Source organism: Xyrauchen texanus, chromosome 7, assembly GCF_025860055.1.
Source record: "Xyrauchen texanus isolate HMW12.3.18 chromosome 7, RBS_HiC_50CHRs, whole genome shotgun sequence".
Lineage (NCBI taxonomy): Eukaryota > Metazoa > Chordata > Actinopteri > Cypriniformes > Catostomidae > Xyrauchen > Xyrauchen texanus.
In genome coordinates this window covers 11,488,957-11,512,863 of record NC_068282.1, presented here as the reverse complement: position 1 = coordinate 11,512,863, position 23,907 = coordinate 11,488,957, and the positions used below count along the sequence as shown (strand labels likewise).

The following is a 23,907-nucleotide window of genomic DNA, read 5'->3' as shown; positions in this document are numbered from 1 at the left end:
ATTTCTGTTCACAGAACTGCCGCTTATTGGATGTTTTTTGTTTTGTACCATTGTGAGAAAACTCAAGAGACTGTTGTGGGTGAAAATTCCATGAGATCAGCAGTTACCAACAATGGTACCAACAATCATCCCACTGTCGAAATCACTGAGATCACATTTTTCCCCATTCTGATGGTTGATGTGAACATGAACTGAAGCACTTGACCCGTATCTGCATGATGTTATGTACTGCACTGCTGACACACGATTGGCAGATTAGATAATCGCATGAATAAGTAGGTGTACAGAAGTTCCTAATAAAGTGCTTAACGAGTGTATGTCATGTGCCTTCTGATTGGCCGAGGGGGCTGTTACTCACCCCTCTGGCAGCAGGTATTGCTCAAGTACATCCACAGGTGTGGCAGATGCAGGCAGCTTGCTGAGGGCCATGATATGCTGGAAGGTGATATCCGTCTGGGTGCTGATGTCCACTACTTGTCCGTCACCAGTTGGACCGGCAGGTTTGGGCCTCGGTGCCCTGCGTAGCACCTGGACCATAATGGGTTCTTTAGCCATACGGAAGGCCTCCACTGCCTGGTCGTGTGTCGACTTGGACAAGTCCTTGCCATTGACCTGTTAAAAAAAACACAAATATTGATGTTAAAACCGATATTAGCTTGAACGTGAATAGAATCCTAAATAACCGAAATATTTTTGTTTCCAGTTTAAAAAAAAAAAGGAAAAATTATATTTAGTGGTGCTTACTTGGTAAAGCATCGCTAATAAAATTGATCATGCTTAGGGTTAGGGATTTGAACAAAAGCTATCCCATAAGTGTTCCACTTTGGCGTGTAACTACTCATACGGTTTGTGCTACGAACATGAATGCTACCTAAAATTGCGCAGCTTGTTGAGGCGTGCTTACTTTTCTAAGGCTTTGGTTCAGACTGCCACTAAAAATATGATTTTTTGCATATCCAGATTGTATCCAGATGAGTTTTTGATAGTCTGGACAGCAAAAAACCACACAAAATCAGATTTTTCAGAATCTGATTCAAACCACTTCAGGAGGTGGTTTCAAATGCAATTGAAATCTGATTTTCTTTTCAGATGCATCTCAGTCCGGACACTCTGGCTGCTCAATTCGGATTTCAAATGGTATTTTGCATCACTCTGCCTGAAAAGGCAGAGTGATGCATCAATTTGCATCAATTTGCCTGTAGTCTGAACATAGCCTAAGTAATCAGACTAAAGATTTTCAATAAAATGGGCAAAAATAGATTTATACTGAATAAGGTACCTAAGCCATATCTAGTATCAGAATATTATAAAGACTTAGGAGCTGACAACTGTCTGAACAAGCATTGTGCTTACTGACTGATTGCAATGGACTGTAGCATAAAAGCTACTCTATTCTAACTACCATATACAGTAAAACTGCAGTAAGAGGACAAATTCCTTGGAAAAAATAGTATGCAACAGAGCATTAGAAAACAACTACAATTACAACAGAACAAAGCTTGTGTAATGCCTATCATGGATTTCACTGAGTCAGATCTAGACTCAGCAAAACAAGAGCATAAATTAGTTGCTACTCTTCTGCTAATTAAACAGGGTCATTACACAAGCTGAACTGGGGGGTTGGTAAACTTATTTCATTAAGTAATTTCAAGCTGAGAGCCAGGAAAGAAGAGCTTCAAAGCAATCTTTTAGTGCAGAAAAACAAGACCAGATGGGGACTAGATTTGTACGACAAAAATAGACATTTCAAAATGGACATTTACTGTATTGACGTTGCATTTACAAAATTGCAACTGATTGCTGCTGCCCTGACAAAAAATTACTGTGGTGGTATAATGGTAAATGGTCTGCACTTATATAGCACTTTTTTTTTAACCTTAGAGGTTACCAAAGCGCTTTAGACTGTGTCTCATTCACACACACATTCACACACCAATGGCCACAGAGCTGCTATGCAAGGCGCTAGCCTGCCATTGGGAGCAACTTGGGGTTCAGTGTCTTGCCCAAGAACACTTCGGCATGTGGAGATGTGTGGGCCGGGAATCAAACCGCCAACCCTGCGATTGGCAGCCGACCCGCTCTACCACCTGAGTCACAGCCACCTAATGTCTATGTTCTCCATACTATCAAGTTCCAATAGACCGCCCAGTTTAAAACACCACCAAAACTGATTCGCAAGAGATTTTGCTGAAGTCACTGTATTTATAAGTTTGATTCGCTAGCCATCATTACATCCATTTGTTTAGTTTGTTATTGTATGTCCACAATCTCATTTCCTAGTCACCTTTTTGTTATTTTGGTTTATGTTTGTCAAATTTTTGTTATTGTAATTTTGTTGTACTATTGAGAAGAAACGGACAGGTAAGAGGTCATGTTACGTAAATTGTGCATACATGTAGGGTTTCTATTGTTTTATAGACACACCAGGTAAGGAGCAAGTGCCACCTGCTGTACGTTTTATGTTCTGCTAGATAGAGTAGATTAGGTAAGGCATCTGGACGCTGAATACATTTTTATTTACTCTTTTGGTTTCAAGTCAGTTTAGAGGTTAAAACGTTATAGCTAGATTTCATTCCACTTTTCACCAATTGACTTATAACTTTACACTTTTGTATAAAACACTTGATTATGGCACCATATTTTCCCTTGTTTGTTGTTATTTGTTTCAGCACTCAAACAATTTTTAAATCTATATTTAATGTTACACCCTTACACTCTCAGGGGGTCGAAACATTTTTGGGGGGTTCGTCCGGGATTTGACCCCTGGACCTCTCGCTCCCAAAGCGAGAATTATACCATCTCACACACACACACACACACACACACACACACACACACACACACACACACACACACACACACACACACACACACACACACACACACACACACACACACACACACACACATGTTGTGTTTCCATGTTTTATGGGGACTTTCCATAGACATAATGGTTTTTATACTGTACAAACTTTATATTCTATCCCCTAAACCAAACCCTACCCTTAAACCTAACCCTCACAGAAAACTTTCTGCATTTTTACATTTTCAAAAACATAATTTAGTATGATTTATAAGCTGTTTTCCTCATGGGGACCGACAAAATGTCCCCACAAGGTCAAAAATTTCGGGTTTTACTATCCTTATGGGGACATTTGGTCCCCACAAAGTGATAAATACATGCTCACACACACACACACACACACACACACACACACACACACACACACACACACACACACACACACACACACACACACACACACACACACACACACACACACACACAAATTTGGAATACTGTACAGATTTTGCTCTTATGAAAAGAAATTAGTACTTTTATTCACCAAAGTGGAATTCAACTGATCACAATGTATAGTCAGGACATTAATAACGTGTATATTACTATTATAATTTTTTTTACTTCAAAGAGTTGATATAAAAAAAATAATTATCCATGCGCAGCAATGACAGCTTTGCAGATCCTTGGCATTCTTGCTGTCAGTTTGTCCAGATATTTCACCCCATGCTTCCCGTAGCACTTGTCACGCACCTTAGAGTCTAGCTGATCTCACAAAAGCTCAATGGGGTTAAGATCATAACACTCTTTTCCAATTATCTGTTGTCCAATGTCTGTTTCTTTGTCCACTCTGACCTTTTCTTTAATTTTTCTGTTTCAAAAGTGGCTTTTTCTTTGCAATTCTTCCCATAAGGCTTCTTTTTACTTTTGTACATGAACTTGTGTTGAAATCAATGAAGCAGTCAGCTGAGGACATGTGAGGCATCTATTTCTCAAACTAGAGACTATGATGTCCTTATCCTCTTGTTTAGTTGTACATCTGGCCTTCCACATCCCTTTCTGTCCTTATTAGAGCCAGTTGTCCATTGCCTTTGAAGACTGTAGTGTACACCTTTATATGAAATCAGTTTTCAGTTTTTTGGCAATTTCAAGCATTGTATAGCCTTCATTCCTCAAAACAATGATTGACTGACGAGTTTCTAGAGAAACCCATTTATTTTTTGCCATTTTTGACCTAATATTGACCTTAAAACATGCCAGTCTATTGTATACTGTTGCAACTCAAACACAAAGACAATGTTAAGCTTCATTTAAAGAACCAAAGAGCTTTCAACGGAGTTTGATATAATGGCAAGTGATCGCAATTTAGCATGATTACTCAAGGATAAGTTGTTGGAGTGATGGCTGGTGAAAATGATATCTAAATTTTTATCAAAAATGACTTTTTTCAAACATTGATGGTGCTGTATTTACACCAGTATTGTCCTGACTATACTTTGTGATCAGCTGAATGCCACTTTGTTGAATTTAAGTACCAATTTCCTTCAAAAACAGCACAATCTGTATATTCTAAACTTTCGGCTGCCAGTTATATATATGATATATATATATATATATATATATATATATATATATATATATATATGTATATATAAATTCACTAAAAGCATAGCAAACAGAAAATATTTACCATCAGTTTTTGGAACTGATACTGGGGGAACTAAATCTTCTGTTAATCAGCCAAATTGGGATGACTATCCGCTGATGCCGCTAATCTCAAATTGACCAAATTATCAGTAGTATTTACATGAAACTCCACGTTACTTCAAGAAATATCAAAGGAATATAATATTCCAAAAATGATGATATGCCAAACAATGTAAACCCCCCCAAAAAACACATTATATTGCCATGGTACATATTGTACTTTTCTGTAATATAAACATGTATAAATAATTTCTGGAAAATCTTAAATGAGATTACAAGGAGCTTTTTTCAGGCATAGTGTAAGACCAAGGAAATATCTAACACAAATATCCTGAAAATGGTTAGGTTGACAAAACATAAACTGATTTCATAAAGATGTATAAGCAACAGTCTGTGTTAGTATGGCTGCTAACAGGATACTTAACCTTGAGTGAACCATCTCTCTTATCTGAGAGCTTACAGAGCTTTTCCCTGTGTGCTCGTCTCAACACAAACAGCATTCCCCATTTGTTCAGTTTTGATTCCTGGACGAGAGACAGCTTTGATAGAATCAGTGCTCGGGGCACTCGAAAACAGATATGCAAGGCCGCTCGAACACACACAATTACACACAAAAAAAAAAAAAAAAAACACACGCAAAGTACAAGATGATGTTGAAATTCAGGAAAAAAACCTAAAGAATCTGGGAGATGCAATAGTTGTGAATACACAAATACCTTGTTAGGGTGAACACAAATCCAAATACTCACACTCACATTTATTTATTTTCTGACAGATACAGTAAACATATTTTCTCTAGTTGACATCCAGTTGTAATTTACAGGACATTTCCGCACCATGGCCAAAGAATTCAACAACCTCTCATACAGTTTTAGCAATTTATCCATTGAAACCCATTCTGCATCCAATATTCTGTTAACTTCTGCTTCTGAAAAAAATCACTTGTGAGAAAATTAAATATTCTAATTCACAGGCTGCTGGATCCAAAAAGATTTCCAAACAGACCGTAATGTGTGCACACACTGGGAATTGGCATACTCCAGCTTTGAAGAGGGTATATGCTCACTAATAACCAAAACGGATTAAAACTAATCCCAGCCTGAGGGATAATTGGAACATCCAGTATGACGCCAAATTCTGAAACATAAAAATGGAAATAAATAATAATAATAATAAAAAAAGAAATAGTTCACCATCTCTATGTAATAACTGAACATAGAGGAAGTCTTCAAAACCAACCTTACCAAAAGTACAATGGCAGTACCATGGTACAATGATGGTTTCAGATGGTTATAGCAAGGTACTTTTATAGCTGTACCAAGGTCCTGAATGATAACCATATTCATATATTATGGTATTTACAAAATTGCATGGTATTCCCCTGGTACATGTCCAAAATGTGGTATTATCAAGGTACTCAGAGGTAATTAAAAATACCATGGCATTAGTATGGTACATATACAAAAACCACGGCATTACAAAGGAACTTAAAAAAAATAACATAATTAATAAAAAATTTTTGCCACTGCTGTTACTGAATATGCCAGTTCTGTTGAATGGTAATAATATGATACTTTTAGAGATATACCAAAAAGGAATGAATGATTACCATATTATATAATATGGTATTTACAAGGTACATAGTGTTCAAGAAACATGTTATCACGGTACTCAAAGGTACTTCAAAAAAATACCATCGGTAATGTATTTTTTTTATGAGTTTTTTTTTCTTTAAATTCTCAACATTCTTTGCCAATTTTCATTGTAATTTTCATTTTATTTCCTTACTTTACCTCTTAACTCCTTGTATAGATTTTATTTATTGTTTCTCTGTTTTCACCTTCTTGTAGCCCACAACCCCCAAGACAAAGTCTCAACCCTGGAAATGATCTGCCTTATTGTAATTCAACATAGCAACCACCTCACTGAGGAGCCACACACCAGAATGGAGAAAACTGAGATCTTCACCCTCTGTTTAACAGAGTCCCACTGGGATGGCCACTCACAGATGACACTAGCAATGACATATGTACAGTTCCATTAGACTTCCACTGAGTCAGTGAACAGGACAATGTATACACAGAAAACTGACAAAAAGTCATGTATGAAATGCCAAAATAACGTCTAATCTAAAATATAATAAACTACTGTTTTACCTCAGAGTCAAGCTTTTTATGGTTATCTTAACGGAGAGGACAAAGTTGGGACAGTCATAAAAAATAACTACAATTATTACACTGCTCTCTGGAAAACTTGATTCTGACTGGTCGATCGTAGCATTCTGTGCTCCATTTCCAGTTTACTAAAGGTGATAATTTCCTTCCAGAGGTTGATATTCACCTAAACAGGAAATTTGCAAGAATTCCATGGCTGTTGCTCTTACAGGTTCTTGATCTGAGGCCATGTCCGCACTCATACATTTTCTGTTGAAAACGCTTCGATTTTGCTATGTTTACACCTCTCATCCACACTGGAACAGCATTTTCTTCCACCAAAAACACTTATGAAAACACTCTCTAGTGGAGCATACTTTGGAAAATGATGACACTAGGAAACATTAATGTTTTCAGCCAAAATTAGATTAGTGTAATTGAGGCCATAGTCTTGGTGTTGGTTTGGATCTGGGCCTCAAGGGGTCCAATCTTGGTGTGGGTCTTAGAAGGACTGGTATTGGTCTGAATTTTGGTCTCAATGGGTCTAGTCTTGGGCTGGGTATTATTAGATGGATCTGACACTTTTCTACCAAAGGGCCGAACAGTTGTCATTGAAAAACTGTACCGTTCCTTGCTGATCCAGGCCAGATGGCATGGTTACGGTTTCTTTTTCCACTGTGGTGCGGTGAAAGCAGAAGATCTATTTGTGGTGACGCATGAAAGATAAACATTGAAGCATGTACACTATAGAGGACGATTGCGTGTTTCGGTTTTAGGACTGCTTTTTCCCCCCTGGTTTACTCTGCTAATACACAGAAAAGACATGGCCCATGTTGCAAAAAGGAAAGCAAAGAGAAAAAGGTGAGAGGTTTATCATCATGAGGGCTCATGTATGCCACTGGATACGAACATGCAGAAAGGTGAAAGTTCCTAGACTAGCTAAAAAGAATATTTATTGTAAAAATATTTGATCAGGATTATATGAGAATAGTATTTTAGAAATATATTGAGATATTCTGAGTTTTAATGAGCTTGCAATATGCTTCCCTGATGAATAAAAAAAAAAAAAAAAAAAAGTATGCTACAACACAAGTTAAACCATCATCATAAAATCATGGATACATTAAGTTTCAATTATTAACTTTTATTATCCAGCCAAATATTAGTGAAGTTGGCAAGCTAGAAACAACTAAAAGCACTATAAGCCACCTTGGCATTGGCAAATTGACAATTGTGAGTCATCATGTACTAAAGCCATGCAATCAGTACGGTTGAGTATGGCAAGATAACTGTGCAGAGTATTCCAGGCCGAGAACGATTTATAATCAAAACGTGCCGAACCGTGATCAAGTGGAAATGCTACTGTAACTGTTCCGTACCGTGCTCAGAACCATTTGGCCTGATGGTGAAAAAGGGGATTTTGTCTTTGTCTTAGTGAGTATTACATTTGGACTGGGTCAGTGTCTAAGAGGGTCTGCTATTGGTCGTTGGAGGGTTCTTGAAAGATCTGGTCATGACTCAGATTAAACTGAAGTCAAGGCAAAATCTGACTGTCAATCATATCTGATGTTGAGTCGATTGGATCTATTTCCCAGCTACACAATATAAAAGAACCTCTCAACAACCATTCATTGTAAAATATAAAAATTAAGGATTCCTTGTGAAAGATTATTCAAGATTACAACACAGACTTTGAAAGATATTGACACAGATTGGGAAAAACTATGATAAAAAAGTTAATTAAATAAAAAAATAAAACACAAAATACACATTTTTGAAATTTACAGATAAAGTTTAAGCTTATGGGTTTATTTTCAGAATCCCTGAAAAAAATATTCTAACTATGTGCGAGTCTGTTTTGAGTCTTAATTCCTCTTTTCTTTCAAATGTAACTGTCCTGAAAACAGTAATGCAATTTGGCAGGGCTTGGTATGGTCTCTCTATGTGTATGTATGTTTGTGTTATTTCATTCAAAATCAGGGAGGGAAGCCACCTCAGTGATGAAGGTTTTCTTGGCCGACTTGAACACTGCAACCTTTATATGCTGCGGCATGCTGTCCCTGTGTGGATTAAGCAAAAACCGAGGGAAACTAATGCCACTGATAAGCATGGACGCCTGCTAAAAGACGCTGCTGTTTACTTGCTCTTAATCCTGTTTAAGCATGAAGCATTCTGTTATCCGGAGAGGATCAATAGAGGGAGGCTAAATCACTTCCTTCAAGCTTCCTGTGTCTATGCTTTCCTCTTATGAGTTGTCTGTCACATTACGTTGGTGAACAATACTTTCCCACACTCTACCAAGGCTGGTTTTACCACAGATTCAGGTGTAAACAACCAAGATAAAAAGTTACCAGTTACCTGTAATTTACAAATTCAGGTAATTGTTAGCCATTTATTTGACACAGTATAATGGCATATACCATAAAATTCCAACTGGGTAATATCACTTTGCAGCAACTAGAACTACCACTAACACATTCTGAAAATATCACAGGACAAAGGTCTTCAGCACCAATGAATGTTAACACTTGCTCTTTAAGTCTGCACTTTTTTATACCGCACTTCAAAGCCACACAGCAAGCAGTTATTAGGCACTAAAAGCGTGTTCAGTCTGAATCTACATGAGATATAACAGTTTCAAAATCAGCCAACTGCTTTAGCGAGTTCAATCTTCTCTGTTAGCATGTTTTATTCATGAATCAGCATGGACACCAGAGAAGCATGTCACTATTCAGCTCCCCCAACATGCATACACTCGATTTAGGCTGTTAATCATGTCAGATTCTAAAGAATAACAAATCTCTGGAGTGGAACCCTGCTCTCTGATAAAATGCTAATTGCGATTTAGCTTCACAGAATTGGGTCTATTAATATAAATGACTTTGAATAAAGTAATCATTTCGTTGAGGTGCCACATGCAATACTCAATCGAAAACTTTTTTTTAAACCGTATTTTGCAAATTCTTCTATAATTAGTATAGCATGTAGCTTTTATGACCTTGTATTGGGAGACTACATGTAATAATAATAATAAAACAAAAAGAGTACATGGATGTATTATGGGTGCACTACCAACATACTGCAATTATAAAACTGACAGCGGAAGAAAAAAAAGAGCTGACCCCTGTTGTTAGACAGAACTAAGCGCTTTAAACAAAGGCAGACATAACATCATGTGTGAAAACAAAAACAGTTGGGACGCTTAATCTAGTCTTATTTCAATTTAATTGCGGAGAATCAGATGCATCTGTGCAAATAAAGCGGTCCATAAAAAGATGCAGGGGCACCTGTGTTTGTCTATCCCCATACAAAATCACATCAATGCCAGACTTGTGGAGACTAATGCCTGAACAATGCTAATCTATTCATAGTGTACGTTGAGCCCTCTCATCATGTCACTTACATAAAGCAGTAACAACATCAAAGAACATATTTCTGAGCTTAGTATTGTGTATGAAAGTACTAAGAAAAGAAATGTAATTTATATTTGTGTCAAATCCATTTTTAATTTAAGACATTTCTGAAATTCTTTGGTTTCAATTTAGGTGTGGTTGGACAATAGAACTGTAGTAACGTAGTAACCTACCGAGAAAAGTAAGCCTATCCATATTGTGGACAGGGTCAAAAGAAATGTAATTATAAATACATTTACATTTCATTTAATAACGAGAATTACAAATGTACAATTTTGCCCAATATTCATGTGTGTTACTGCATGCATTTATTATTCTTGTTAAAGTAGCCTATAGGGCTGTGACGTCAATTTGTAGGCAAACCCAGAAGTCTAATTCACCAAGGGTTCCCTCTGACTAATCCTATGGGTTTTTATAATGTTTTTTTTTTTTTTTTTACTTATGAGTTAAATAAATTACTTGGCGATACATGGATGTTATGTTCTACAAAATAAATCACACATTTTCATAACTCAAATGTTAATTTTGAAGGCACCATGTGTTTTTAAATTAAGTATGTAATTCAATACGGTTTCAAAATGCACTTTTGAGGTATGACTGTATGTCATTTATGTTGTAGAACATAATGTCCATGTATCGCCAAGTAATGTTTACCACAGACCTTATTTTACTCGTAAGTTCAAAAGCCCCATTATAAAACCCATAGGAAAATCCAGAGGGATCCCATGGTGAATTCTCTTGCAAGTTTTTGGACTACAATCTGAACAGATCAATTGTGTTGTTAGCACAGCAACATGTGCTGACGAAAAACCCAATTAGAATCAATCATTTCAAACCATTCATTTTAGAGGCATCATTTCGGTAAGGATCTTGCCTTACAAGGCAGCTGCCAATAAAGGTAGTACACCATAAATTAGCTTACTAAGTTTTGTAACAGAGCATTTTATTTTTGTTTGGAATTAATATTCTTTGGGGAACTCTTTTCAGTCCGTCCTTTACATGTAGTAAATATGTGTCTATAACATAAGCCGTTTGTCCATGTTACGTCTTTATCTTGTCCATTACTTTGCTACAGTGAATAAATATTTTGTTTATAGCACTCTTTATGGTGTGTCAATATTGACATGTTATGTCTGTATTTAAGCTCTCCATGGGACTCATTCCATCTGCATCATGTCACTTTGTGTATATCTTTGTAATGCTCTGTCCATGCTTTGTCTACCCCTCTCTCAATGGCAGTGGTAGAGTGTGTTAAAGTGTCCGCCTGCAGACTGGAGGGTAGTGATCTCTCCCGGATGATTGCTGGCCACCTGCTACAGCATGAAGCATCTGTGAAAGCGCAGTAAGGAGGACCTGTCCCTGATTAAGCTAACTAAGCTGCACTCTGCCGAAATCCCCACTGCATGGGTGAACCGCTTTGTTTTTGCATTTTACCTCGGTAAAGACTAATTAGGGGACGAGGGAGAGAGTGACAAGGCTTGATAAAGGCTGGGTTAACAAAATCCAATGCCAAACGATTTATTTATGAATTTTTTTTTACATCAAAATGATACACACCGAGTCCGATGATGAATTTGATCTTTCTCTGGAAATATCTAATACATTTTTTTCATGATCTGAACTTATGTGGGAAAAATAGTGTGAATAAAACGACGATAGCTCATCACAGTAGGATATTATAAAGTCTTTGTGCGGTAATGCATTGTGAAATGCATTACCGCAAGCCTTAAAGTCTAAAGGAAATCCAAATGGACCCAATTTACTTCCTTAAAATCAATACATGCCATTTCAAAAATAATGAAATAAAGAAACAAAATCAAAATAAATTATTATATATATATATATATATATATATATATATATACACACACACATATATATACACATACATATATGTATATATCCCATATTTCCATTTCTATTATTCAATAGTTGTGATGAATTTACTATTGTTCTAAAATTTGAAAAATAAAAAATAACAAAATTAATAAAAGTTTAATATATATACACGTTAGTTCCGGTACTCAAATATGACACCATCAGCACTTGGACGCTTCACTGTATGTATCACTCTGCTTGTGTTCGTCGTCCTAAACTAAAGTGAAAGAGCATATGTGTTAAGTGTCTCTTTTTACATCTATTTTGTTTTTTACATTAAATGTGTTAGCCAACAGGTGGTGGCAAAAGATCATTTTTGTGTGTAATATGAGCCAAGTGAATGCGTTAGTCATTGTTTACAAAGATCAGCGCTCCGTGATCACTCATATTACTACTTCTCTACTAAAGCTATGAAATAGCTTTAACCCTCTGGGGTCGAGGGACGCGCCGGCATGTCCTGCTGGATATTTTCATCATTGCAGCAGAAACAACTTAAAATACTCCGTAATTTTTGGGTACAGATAGGTGTAAGACATCATTAGAGACTATAAAGGGTCTACTTTTATTAGTGTACACTCACAATAACAACAAAATCTTGTGCTTTTGTAAAATAAAGATAATAAAAAGGGTGAGCTTTCAGCAGTCTCTGTGTTCACGAGCATATTTCAGAAACACGTCACTAAAATGAACTTAAACTCCGCAAATTCTTCTCACACAAACATGAAACATTTTTCTAAAGAAAGCTTAAAATGTCTACTTTTAAATAAAACAATTCAAATTTAAAACTAATATTCTCCTGCAATGTAATCTGTATGAAACAAAGCGATGTACGGTTTTCCTGGCTCAGCTTCATTATCTGTAATGTGATCCATCCACCAGCAGAGCGCGCCATTCATACGCTAATGTGCGGAGACGATCAAGGGAAATGTACACGCCCCCGACTGCGAGATTTAATGTAAACACAACACAACTCAACTTTTCTGCATGCTTGTAAACTCCTGGATGTAAGGATGAGTTAACATTTTCCTCAGAAGAAGAGCGGGACTTAAATGAACACTTGATCCAGCAGAGGATACAATTTCTGTCAATTAGTCAATTAGTTGAAATTAGTTAACATACTATTTTATATAAACGTACATATTTTACTAGTGAGACTGTTTTCAAAGTATTGACATTTGAAATATGTCCTAATACGCTTTAGTTACATGTAAATGTTGTTATTTACATTGTATGCTGTATGATATAAATATGATATGTAATATGATATAAAAATAATATGAATGTTTAGATTATATTTTAAAATTGTAAAATGAGTTCACACAATGTTTTTACTGCATTTATTTGGATCAAATAAATGCAGTCTTGGTGAGCAGAAGAGACTTCTTTTAACGGTAGTGTAGATCTAAAATTAAGTAAAGTCTTTGTGTAAAAAAAATATATAGTCAATTACTTCTTTTAAGTTAAAACTTGATTTTGATCATTAAGTCTCCTCACATTCATTCTCTTTGTCACATTCCTCATTGATAGGCCAAGAGGGATCCTCAGGTGTGAATCACATAAATATTCATGATAGTTCACGCCTCCTCGCATATGACCTTTCTAACACTAAAATTGTCTTACAAAAGTCAAATGTCTATATTGTTTTGTATGAATGAGTGATCAGGATGATTTTCACATTATTTTGTAGCAAAAACTCTAGGCTACAAGATCCAGTTCTCATAAGTCTTGTGGACAAACGTTTAGTATGTGTTATATGGCCTTATTTCAGTGACTTTATAACGTTATTTTCTCAAAAATACAAATATGTACACACATGTTGCTCAGATATTATCTTAGCCCAGTTTGTGCTGAATACAGTGTTATCAGACTTTAGCCATTAATATGTTTTAAGCAACTGAAAAAAGCACAAATGTCAAGGCATGTCAAAACTTTTCCAGGGCCCAAAACACCCTCAGAGGGTTAAATGGCTTTAAACTAACAACTTCAGCACTAAGGCTCATCACAGCTGAGAAACACAACAGACTGATTGATTACAGAACTCAAGGTGCTTGACTCTTAACAGAGTTTTCACATTGGATACATACTGTTTAAAATGACATTGCGGTTTCTATAGGGAATAACTCTTGCACACCGGCAACTGCGAAATAGAGAGGAATACCCCCGCTTGGACGGCTATTTTAACACTGAGAAAGCGGACGCTGGGATGCATCATTTGGTTTGAACCAGCAACGGCAGATTCTGATCGGTCATGTAATAAAGCAGTTTCATGCACAAATGCGGTTTTATGAATGTACACAATTTTACTCCTTTTTTTTTATTTACTTGTTCATTTAACTGTTGTATATAAGCAATATCTCACTCGCAATCGTACTATATGGCCCAAAATCAGCACTGCAGTGATTACTGCTGAGTGCTGATGTAGGGCCATATCGCAATCTTGCTCATGTGATATTGCTTAAATATATTATTTCTATTTACAGTTGTCATACACCTAAGTTTACATACACCTTAGCCAAATACATTAAAACTCCTTCAGTTTTTCATAATTCCTGATATTGTATCTTAGAAAACATTCCCTGTTATAGGGCAGTTAGGATCACTACTTTATTTTAAGAAAATATAATGTCAGAATAATAGTAGAGAGAATAGTTCAGAGCTTCTATTTCTTTCATCACATTCCCAGTGCGTCAGAAGTTCAATACACTTTGTTAGAATTTGGTAGCATTGCTTTTATATTGTTTAACTTGGATCAAACATTTAGGGTAGCCTTCCACAAGCATCTCACAACAAGTTGTTGGAATTTTGGCCCATTCCTCCAGACAGAACTGGTGTAACTGAGTCCTTGCGCTCACGTGCTTTTTCAGTTCTGCCCACAAATTTTCTATCGGATTGAGGTCAGGGATTTGAGATGGCCACTCCAATACCTTGACTTTGTTGTCCTTAAGCCATTTTGCCACAACTTGAGGTATGCTTGGGTCGTTTTCCATTTGGAAGACCCATTTGTGACTGAGCCTTAACTTCATGGCTGATGTTTTGAGATGTTGCTTCAATTCATCCACATTTCCTTCCTCACGATGCCATCTAATTTTAAGTCCACCAGTCCCTCCTGCAGTAAAGCACCCCCACAACATGATGCTGCCACCCCCAATCTTTATGGTTGGGATGGTGTTCTTCGGCTGGCAAGTCTCACCCTTTTTCCTCCAAACATAACGATGGTCATTATGGCCAAACAGTTAAATTTTTGTTTCATCAGACCAGAGGACATTTCTCCAAAAAGATCTCTGTACCCATGTGCACTTATATATATAAAATCTCTGAAACAACCTTTCTATTTTGGGTCACCTTGCTATTTTATTATTCAACTCCTCCTACCATCTGACCAAGTATGTCACAATTTGGAACTAAATGGATTGCAAATATTGTTTTATGTTGACTAATTCAGGATTCATCTAAACACACTCTTTATGGGAACCATTTAATTTAGGTGAATTTCTTGAAGAACTTGGAAAGACCTGTGTAAAGCCACTAACATAAATGTGTTAGCTCGCAGCACTCATCAAGCACTAACTTAATCTGAGCTCAAGCTTCACTAGTCTGACTGTTTTGATACTCTAATTAAAATGAAGGCCTTGCATGAGGCACAGACAGGCGCCATGACCATTACCGGCCACTTGAAGGGAGATTAGGAGCCACAGGGCTGTCAAACACAGTTTCTAGCAGTCGGCCAATATAGACCCATCAGGGACAAAGGAGTCAACATCTCCACATGGTGCATACCTTTCCTGCTTTGAAGCTGAGAGCACAGAGTTCAGCACAGTTAGAGAGAGATCACGTTTACTCGCTCAGTTCTAATCATTTTAACAGAAGAGGAAAATTACACTCTGTCGTCCTGTAGGTTTAAAGGGACTGGTAGGACTAATTCTCTTTTCTTCTTAGTGGTTTTGTTAAATGAGGTCCCTACATTGAAATCAATAGGCTGACCGAATGGTTGTTTTTAAACACAGGAGGACTTTTTTAAGAGCAAATGTTGCACGGTGGAAGCTAAGCTGTTCTTCTATGATGAATCCTTGGCACTAAAGAAGTGCAATATGTAAAAAATTAAAGAAGGGACAAGCTTGTCTCTGAATTTTATTTATACCATTGAACTGGGACAGCGATCAACCATAAAGGTTAAGGAGTTCCGAATCAAGAACCAGTTCCATTGTAAATAAAAATCTTGACATTTGGTTCCACAACGGTTCTTGAACATCTGCATTTTTCCACCAATATGGACAGAGCATGATATTACAATACCCTGACAATGTTTCCAACGCCTTTACTGACTATGCAATGCCGTGGCATAAGAATTTATGTTTTAGCTATGTTGTGATCTTTTAGTCTGAACTGAATAATATGAGCTAAAAATTGTGCATCGCAGAATAATAAAAATATCACACATAGACAACACATTTTTATATTGTGTGTTATCCTCTGTGGTTGGACGCAACAAAAAACATACAGTGTATCAATTTGTGATAAAATGACTCTGAATCAAAAATCAACAATCACGCCATGACCACACTAATCAGTTTAAGTTTAAAACCTCGATTTTCAAATTCCTAACATCGTTGTTTCCAAATTTTGCATTATGGAGAGCATTTTCACAAGTCTCCATTTTCAGTTTTGGAAAAATGCCATTCCAGTGCGGATGAGAGGCATAAACGTAGCAAAATCAATGTGTTTTAAAACTAAACCGGATAAGTGTAGACGCGGCCTCAGTCTCAAACTCAAGATTAATTAGTTTGCTTTAGTTGGAAACTATTGTTACCAAAAATTTTACTGCTTTTGTTTCATATTTTTGTTTAGTACAGAGTTACTAAACTCTGGGTTGGTGCATTTACTAGCACTAAGAAAACATCCACACTAATTTGTTTTAAAACTCAATTCAGTTTTTTACTTTTTCCAAAGTATGCGGTAATGGAGAGCATTTTTTACTTTTGTTTTTTTTAAAAGACACCATTTTCAGTGAAGGAAAACATTGTTACAGTATGGATGAGAGATCCATTTCCAAACGAAAAATTATTACCGCAGATGTTGCCTAAAAGAACCATTAATGGAATTGTTAAAGAGCTGTTGATGAGTAGTTTTGTGGAATCAAAATAAGAACCAGAAACATTCAATACTTTACAATTCCTATCCCTGGATGGGCCAATCATATAATGTCTGTGTATACATGAATCTCTCTCTAAATGTGTGTATTTATGTGAGGAGGATGCATTCTTCATGATCACCAATTAACCTCTGGGGAGCTCTAAAAGAAAGAGTAAGAGAGAGGGAGAGACACAGAAAGAGAGAGAGAGTGCAGGCATGGTACCAGACACCCTAATGAAGAGGATCTGTGTTTATTATCTGGGGATGGGGTCAGGAGCCTGATCCGCTGTATATGCCATCCGATACACCATGGAATACAAACACACACTGACAGACCACCCATCTCTCAACAATTCTCCAATATCCCAATAATGCATTATTTCCAGAAAAGCCGGTTTAATCTGCAAGACCAATGCCAATCCATTGCAATAATGCAATCCCATATTGCAATAATCATATCAGACATGCTACACGCCAATATGTGGTTTGTACACTAGGCTTTGAGCACGCAATGTATTTTTGTTCAAATAATAATACATATAAATAATACATCACAAATAACAAATAATATTATATTAAACATTTTAAAATATATTGTCTACTTTCTTTCCTGCAACAATAGAAAACACAATAAAAAAAATCTTCTTCTGGTCACACGTCCTCTTGTCATACAAATTCATGGTTCGGAGTTCATTAAACTTGATCAGTGGTTTACAGTGGTGGAAAAACATACTGTCAGTTTATATAATCAACAAAGTAGAATTAAAAACCTTAAAGGCTAGACCTCTATAAATTATGGACCAGCTATCAATCATATAAAAAACATTACAACACGCAAACTCACGCCTGGTTTATGCACATGCTTAAAAAGGTCAGCAGTAATGTTTGTCTTGTGGCTGTACTTTTGAATCAATGTGTATTTTATTGTTTATGAACTGGAGACAGCTATAATAGCCTTTTAAACAGGGACCCTCATTCAAAATCACTAACCATGGAAGTTTCACCTCTCATTTGGCACAGTAAGTCTTCAAGGGACCATGGAATGGGAGAGTGTCTCTTTTTGATGTTTCAAGCCAGACAAGAATGATACAAATGGTTGCATAATCTGCAATCACCACAGACAACATGTCTATATCAAAGCTTTTCAGAAGACTTATCAATGTCTTACAATGTGTGAAGAATGGCATTTGATGTTAAACATGGATAAGTGTCTTTGTCTGCCAATTTCTTGCTTAGTCTATTGCCAGTTAGGAGTAACTGGCTAGGATCACCATTAGAGAAACCAGCATGGTTCCCTTTACTAACAGCCTGCCAATCAAATATAAATGACAGCAGCATGACAGATGCAGTCTGATAGAGGAGTGAGTTGGAAAAATGCTCATGTGATGGCCCTAATATATGTCTTTGTCTCTTTTCGTCTTTCATTCATTTTTCCAACACAGAGTGATTTGAAAAGGCAGACAATTCCTTTGAAGCCCAACATCGGCTGTTGGGTTGTTAACAAACAGAGACCATTTATTGTTGTGCAGCAAACACAAATACACAGATATATACACTGGGTCCTTAACAGGAGAGAAAGCTGCTTTCACACAGCCAGTAATATCAAAGTGGAGTCTTTCACAACAGCGACTGTGCTGTCATCAGCAGCTAATGCAGAGAAATAGCCACTATGGAAAATTGTAAAGGGGAATGCAAAGTAGCTAGTGGCCACTCATTAGATTAACTGAAAACAACCTCAAATGTGGCTGAACATTCTTGGTTGCTTTCTTGAATGAAAACAAAAAATGTTGTCTTCCAAGGAGCAGTTCACACAGGACACTTTAAGTTCAAAAACAGCTAGATGGAATACTGCAACAGAATAGTGTCTTGAGGCAAGTTTTTGTATATTTGAACTGTTTATAAAGTAAAGTAAAAATGAGGTATACAGAGCAAAATTCTGGAAGCGATACATACGTTCACTGACCAACAATTAAAAAATGGTGCGCATCTTCTGAGTGAACAGCCCCTCATAATAATGTCAGATACAGTAAATCTTCCAGTTTCTGTGAACTTCAGTTAAAGAGGAATGATCAAGTGCAAGTTACCATTTGTTGATAACTGTCAATATCTGTAAGAATTTAAATATATGTATTTGCAAAAGTTTGTGATGTGTGCCTTAGAAAAAACAGCACCTGAGCATGTTTCCAGAGGCCCCCTGCTGGCTTTCATCTACAGCCCCCCAGCGATATCATGTCAGACATTCTAAAGCTATAAGCATTAGGATCATACAACCCACAGGAAATCAAATCAGCACTGATATCAATGTCAAACAGCAACACAGAGATCACAAGGACATGGTATATACATGCTGCATGACATGGCATATGTTATAAAATATCTGCTGTCTATGTGAAAGGCTAGTGAATATATACAGTATATGAACCAACCAACCAAGAATCATTTGGGAGACAGAGAGCCGCCTCGACACATAGATACACGCTTGTCAACCCTGTGATACGATGCTTCAAACACCTTATCACACTCAATATACCTTGACCAACATCCTATAGCTCAGGATAAATGTAATAATTGCAGGGTAACATCAGGATCACATTGCAAAATTATTTTCCTAATGTACTGTGACATTCTGTCAGAAAATACAGTAACACTTTACAATAAGGTTGTATTTGTTAACATTAATGCATTTGGTATCATGAACTAACAATGAACAATATATTATGACCATTTATTAATCTTGATTGATACTAATGTATGATGTTTACATTTATGCTTTTAATTTAAAAAATGTATTAGTATGTTAAAATTAACATGACTTATAAGAGCTGTAAAAGTACTGCTCACTGTTCATTTTAACTAATGTATTTAACAAACTACCTTATAGTAAAGTGTTACAAAAAATGCTTAAATAAACCTGACACAAACATCTCCAACATTACAGTTTTGCAGCTAAGGTTGATATGCATGAATCAAATCAATTGGTTTGACCACATAATTCTGAATAACGTCCATGGTTATGGTGATTATCAGAGAAATAATCATAAAGAATTAATTCTAAGCAACAGTATTAAGAGATACATTTGCACAAAGGCTCTTGCAGACGCTCGAAAGTTCCTCTGAAGTGCTCTATTGATAATAGAGTTCAAGACACTTTCCAACTTCTGTTTAAAATGAGAGAGTTATTACCTGGCATACTTCATACAGCAGCTTGTATTGTTCTGGAGGCTTCTGTAGAGTACACACTCTGCATCCCATGATGGACAGATCACACCATCTAGTCTTTCTCGTGGAGGAGAGCAGGAACTCAGCACACTCCTTCCCTCACTTTTGCACATGTGGCTGCTCTCTTGAACATACAGCTCGTCCTGTCTCTTCCTTTTCCTCCCCCTTCTTCAGTCCACTTTTCCTTTATTCTAAATGATTTACACAATCTCGCCAGTATGTAGTATGCTGTGCTTGCCTGGAGGTCTGTCTCAGTCCAACATTCCCCTCTCTGGATCTCCCTGTCTGATTCAGCTGCATACACTGGCAACACACTAGTACTTATGCACGCCCACTCATGCATATTAAATACTTCATTGAATATTCATTAGTGGGTTGCTCCATACAGCTACAGAGAGTAAAAGGTGCATTTAAGTCTGTTGAAGATGAATTCATTACTCTACCTGATGTGTAAACAGAAAGGCATTCTGCCAACAAAAACAACCACATAATGGGGTTAGATAATGATGCAAACCGTAATAATAATTTGAGACGAGTCATTCAAACAAATGTTACCGCAATAAAAGAGAAGCACTCATGTAATAAATTAATGAATGCTTTGCCTTTTTCCACTAATAATAACATTTTCCAGAATTGTAAAGACTTATACAATGAGGAGAGAGAGTGCTTTGGAGGCTCAACAAAGGGAGCACAGAGTTCAGTTTAGTCTTTATTTCGGCGACCTTTAGGATATGCATTAGGACAATAGAATAAACAGGGAAATGCTTGGGGCTTATTCTCCGCTAATAAGTGGGCTGACAGCCAAGCAAACAAATATACAGACCAAACTCTTCCTTTTGCATCATGGACCATGCCGAGGTGACTGATGCAAAACGACACAGTTTCCCAGTAATTCGTGAGTTGCCCTTTATGACACCATAGTTGACAACAGGGCAGCGCAGACCTGGCATCGGTCATGTCTACCACTGTGGTGCCACGCAGCCAACCAAACATAAGTGCCAATTAGAGGAATGTCAAACCATGCTAGTGCAGTATTTTGATTAAGGAGAGTAATTAAATAATTGTACATGCTAATACATAAATACACCACACTCCATACAAAGCATCCTACTCTGTAAAAAGTTGTAACCAGCAATTGTTACCTTAAGGAGCTATTTTAGGGGTCGCAACCTATGGCACAACTTCCGAGGAGTAATCACTGGCAACAGCGAGAGAGAAGTAGGCTATTTTATTTATATGAAGTCCCTTGCACATGCATGCCAATCTACCTCTTCATGTAATCCTTCCTCATGATCGCATAGCATGTTTTATACAGGGTTGGGAGGGTTACTTTGAAGTTCCACTACTGATTACATGCTGTAAAATGTAATTTGTAATGTATTCCATTAGATTACTCAAGGTAAGTAACATATTCTAAATACTTTGGATTACTTCTTCAGCACTGGTAGATTTTTTCACTTGTTTTGACTATAAAAGCTCTGCCAGTACAGTAAGACAAAATACACATAAGTTCTCTGAAAAACCTAAATATCTTATGCAGTGTTGTTTCTAAAACAAGATAATGTAATTGATCTTGTTTTAATGATTTTTACAGGAAAACAATACTAAAATTATCATCAAGAATATGATTTTTGCTCTTATATCAAAAGGTCTTACTAGAAAAAAGGAAATTATGATGCAACGTGAATTTTCTTGATAAAAAAATATGACCGTGCCAGGTAACATGCATGTAAAATGGCTAGAAAGAGCATTTTAGCTTAGCGTAAAGCTGAGCTAAACTTCAAACTTCTCTGTCTGCTCGTATGAATGTAACACATCATAAGAAAGTGTTTCAACGCTGTTCAAATGCACTTTGGATCACATCATTTATATGTATAAATGTTTTCCATCTGAAAGGACTAAATATTAAATTAAATAAATGACAATAAAATGCCAAGTAATCTCTTCAGTAATCAAAATACTTTTTGAAAGTAACCATTCTAAATACCAATGATTTAAATTGGAACTGTAGTGGAATACAGTTGCTTATATTTTGTATTTTAAATACGTAATCCCATTACATGTATTTCGTTACTTCCCAACCCTGGTTTTATGTAATTATGAGCTGTATGGGAAGCTAAGCACTATGGTATAGTCAACAGACCAGTGCAGCGTGCAAGCAATTCGTGCATCACAAGTGAATTTCAGTGAACTGTTTAAGTTTTAATGCACACCTTATCTATACCTTAAAAATGATGTGTGTTGATATAACCTAATTATTCATGATTATTCCGTTTTCCCCCTATATATTTTTGTCTTGAATAAAACCAGTTAATTTAGTTGTACCACAATAAGCACATTTTAGGTTAACATTTATTTTTCTCCAGTGTAGCTTATGTTAATACAACATCCCAACCAACTAAACATCTCTATTGCAATTATAGTGGTCCATTGTACAATTAAAGGGTTGTTCATCCAAAAAACCCTCGTGTTAATCCAAATTGTTAACCGGGGATGATTATCAGTAAATAACAACTTAAATTTTGATCTGTTCCTTACACAAACCTATTGTCTGACTTCAAAGACTTTTATAGCTCATAACTCAGAATACGTTTGTGATATTTTTATTGGGCTTTTTTCATTTTTGGGTGAACTATCCCTTTAATATCAAAAGGTATTTGGAATGCCAATAAAAAAAAAAGATGCATGTTATGCCTTTGTGGCATGACAGCTGAATGTTCATCCACATTCCATTCGTGTCTTTGTATTTTCATATATACATGTTTTGCAGTCCAGAGATATCAGGGAAGTGTGAATGGCTTCCTTTGTTGTATATGCACTGTTATCAGATAAGAAAATATTATTACAGACATGAGTTTAAGCCACCCTGCCCAGTATGAGCCATCATCTCACTGACCGGGAATGTGTCGCCAGGGAGCCACACAGGAAGTCAGTTGGCATGTACCATCCTTTCCTAACTGTCTATGTGTCATTGGCTAGGATGAGAACTGGAGTGCATTTGTATATATGTGTATGTTTAATATGGTGGCAGTGGTGGGATTTTCTTGCACCAGATGTTTCCAGATGATACTCATCAATCCCTGATTCCAACATTCCTGATGTTTCCCAGGCTGACAGGGTGAGGCTAAATCCACTTTCAATACCAAGTGCTGTCCACATGATTCCATCAATCCCTTTCCTACATATCTGGTTTGGGAATGCTGGACAGTCCTGATCTGAACCACTAAGATCAAATGATGTTATCAAAGTTCTCAAAGAAAACAAAGCACTGTAAGATGAGGGTCTGGTTTATTTGAAGGCATGGTGCCCTAATTTGGACGTCTTCCTTTTCTTTCATCAACTTCATGTTTCTATATGCAGTCCCTAGGGGTATTGTTTGGCCTTCATATTGGTGTCTATATTTGTGCATGTGTCTGTATAAATGGGTTTATGGATTAACCTATGACCTGCCTTAGGCTGAGATGATCAAAGAGATTTAAATACTTTCGACTCATCTCACCTCCAGCAAGATGATTACTATAGAAGCATGACTAATGAAATCTCATGCATTTAAACTTTATACACACACACACACACACACACACACACACACACACACACACACTAC

At 36.6% G+C, this 23,907-nt stretch overlaps 1 protein-coding gene across 7 annotated transcripts in view; it reads right to left on the bottom strand.

The window, feature by feature from the left end:
- The window catches only part of LOC127646978 (E3 ubiquitin-protein ligase PDZRN3-B), a 143,383-nt gene that overhangs the window by 14,501 nt on the left and 104,975 nt on the right, over positions 1 to 23,907 (bottom strand). For 5 of the 7 annotated variants that reach the window (XM_052130989.1, XM_052130988.1, XM_052130995.1 and 2 more), the window contains one exon: positions 359 to 612. In XM_052130989.1, coding sequence (XP_051986949.1) covers positions 359 to 612 — 254 coding nt within the window. Of the gene's footprint in view, positions 1 to 358; positions 613 to 20,264; positions 20,556 to 23,907 lie in introns of those variants that run through there. The other 2 variants (XM_052130992.1, XM_052130990.1) reach the window with 2 other exon arrangements.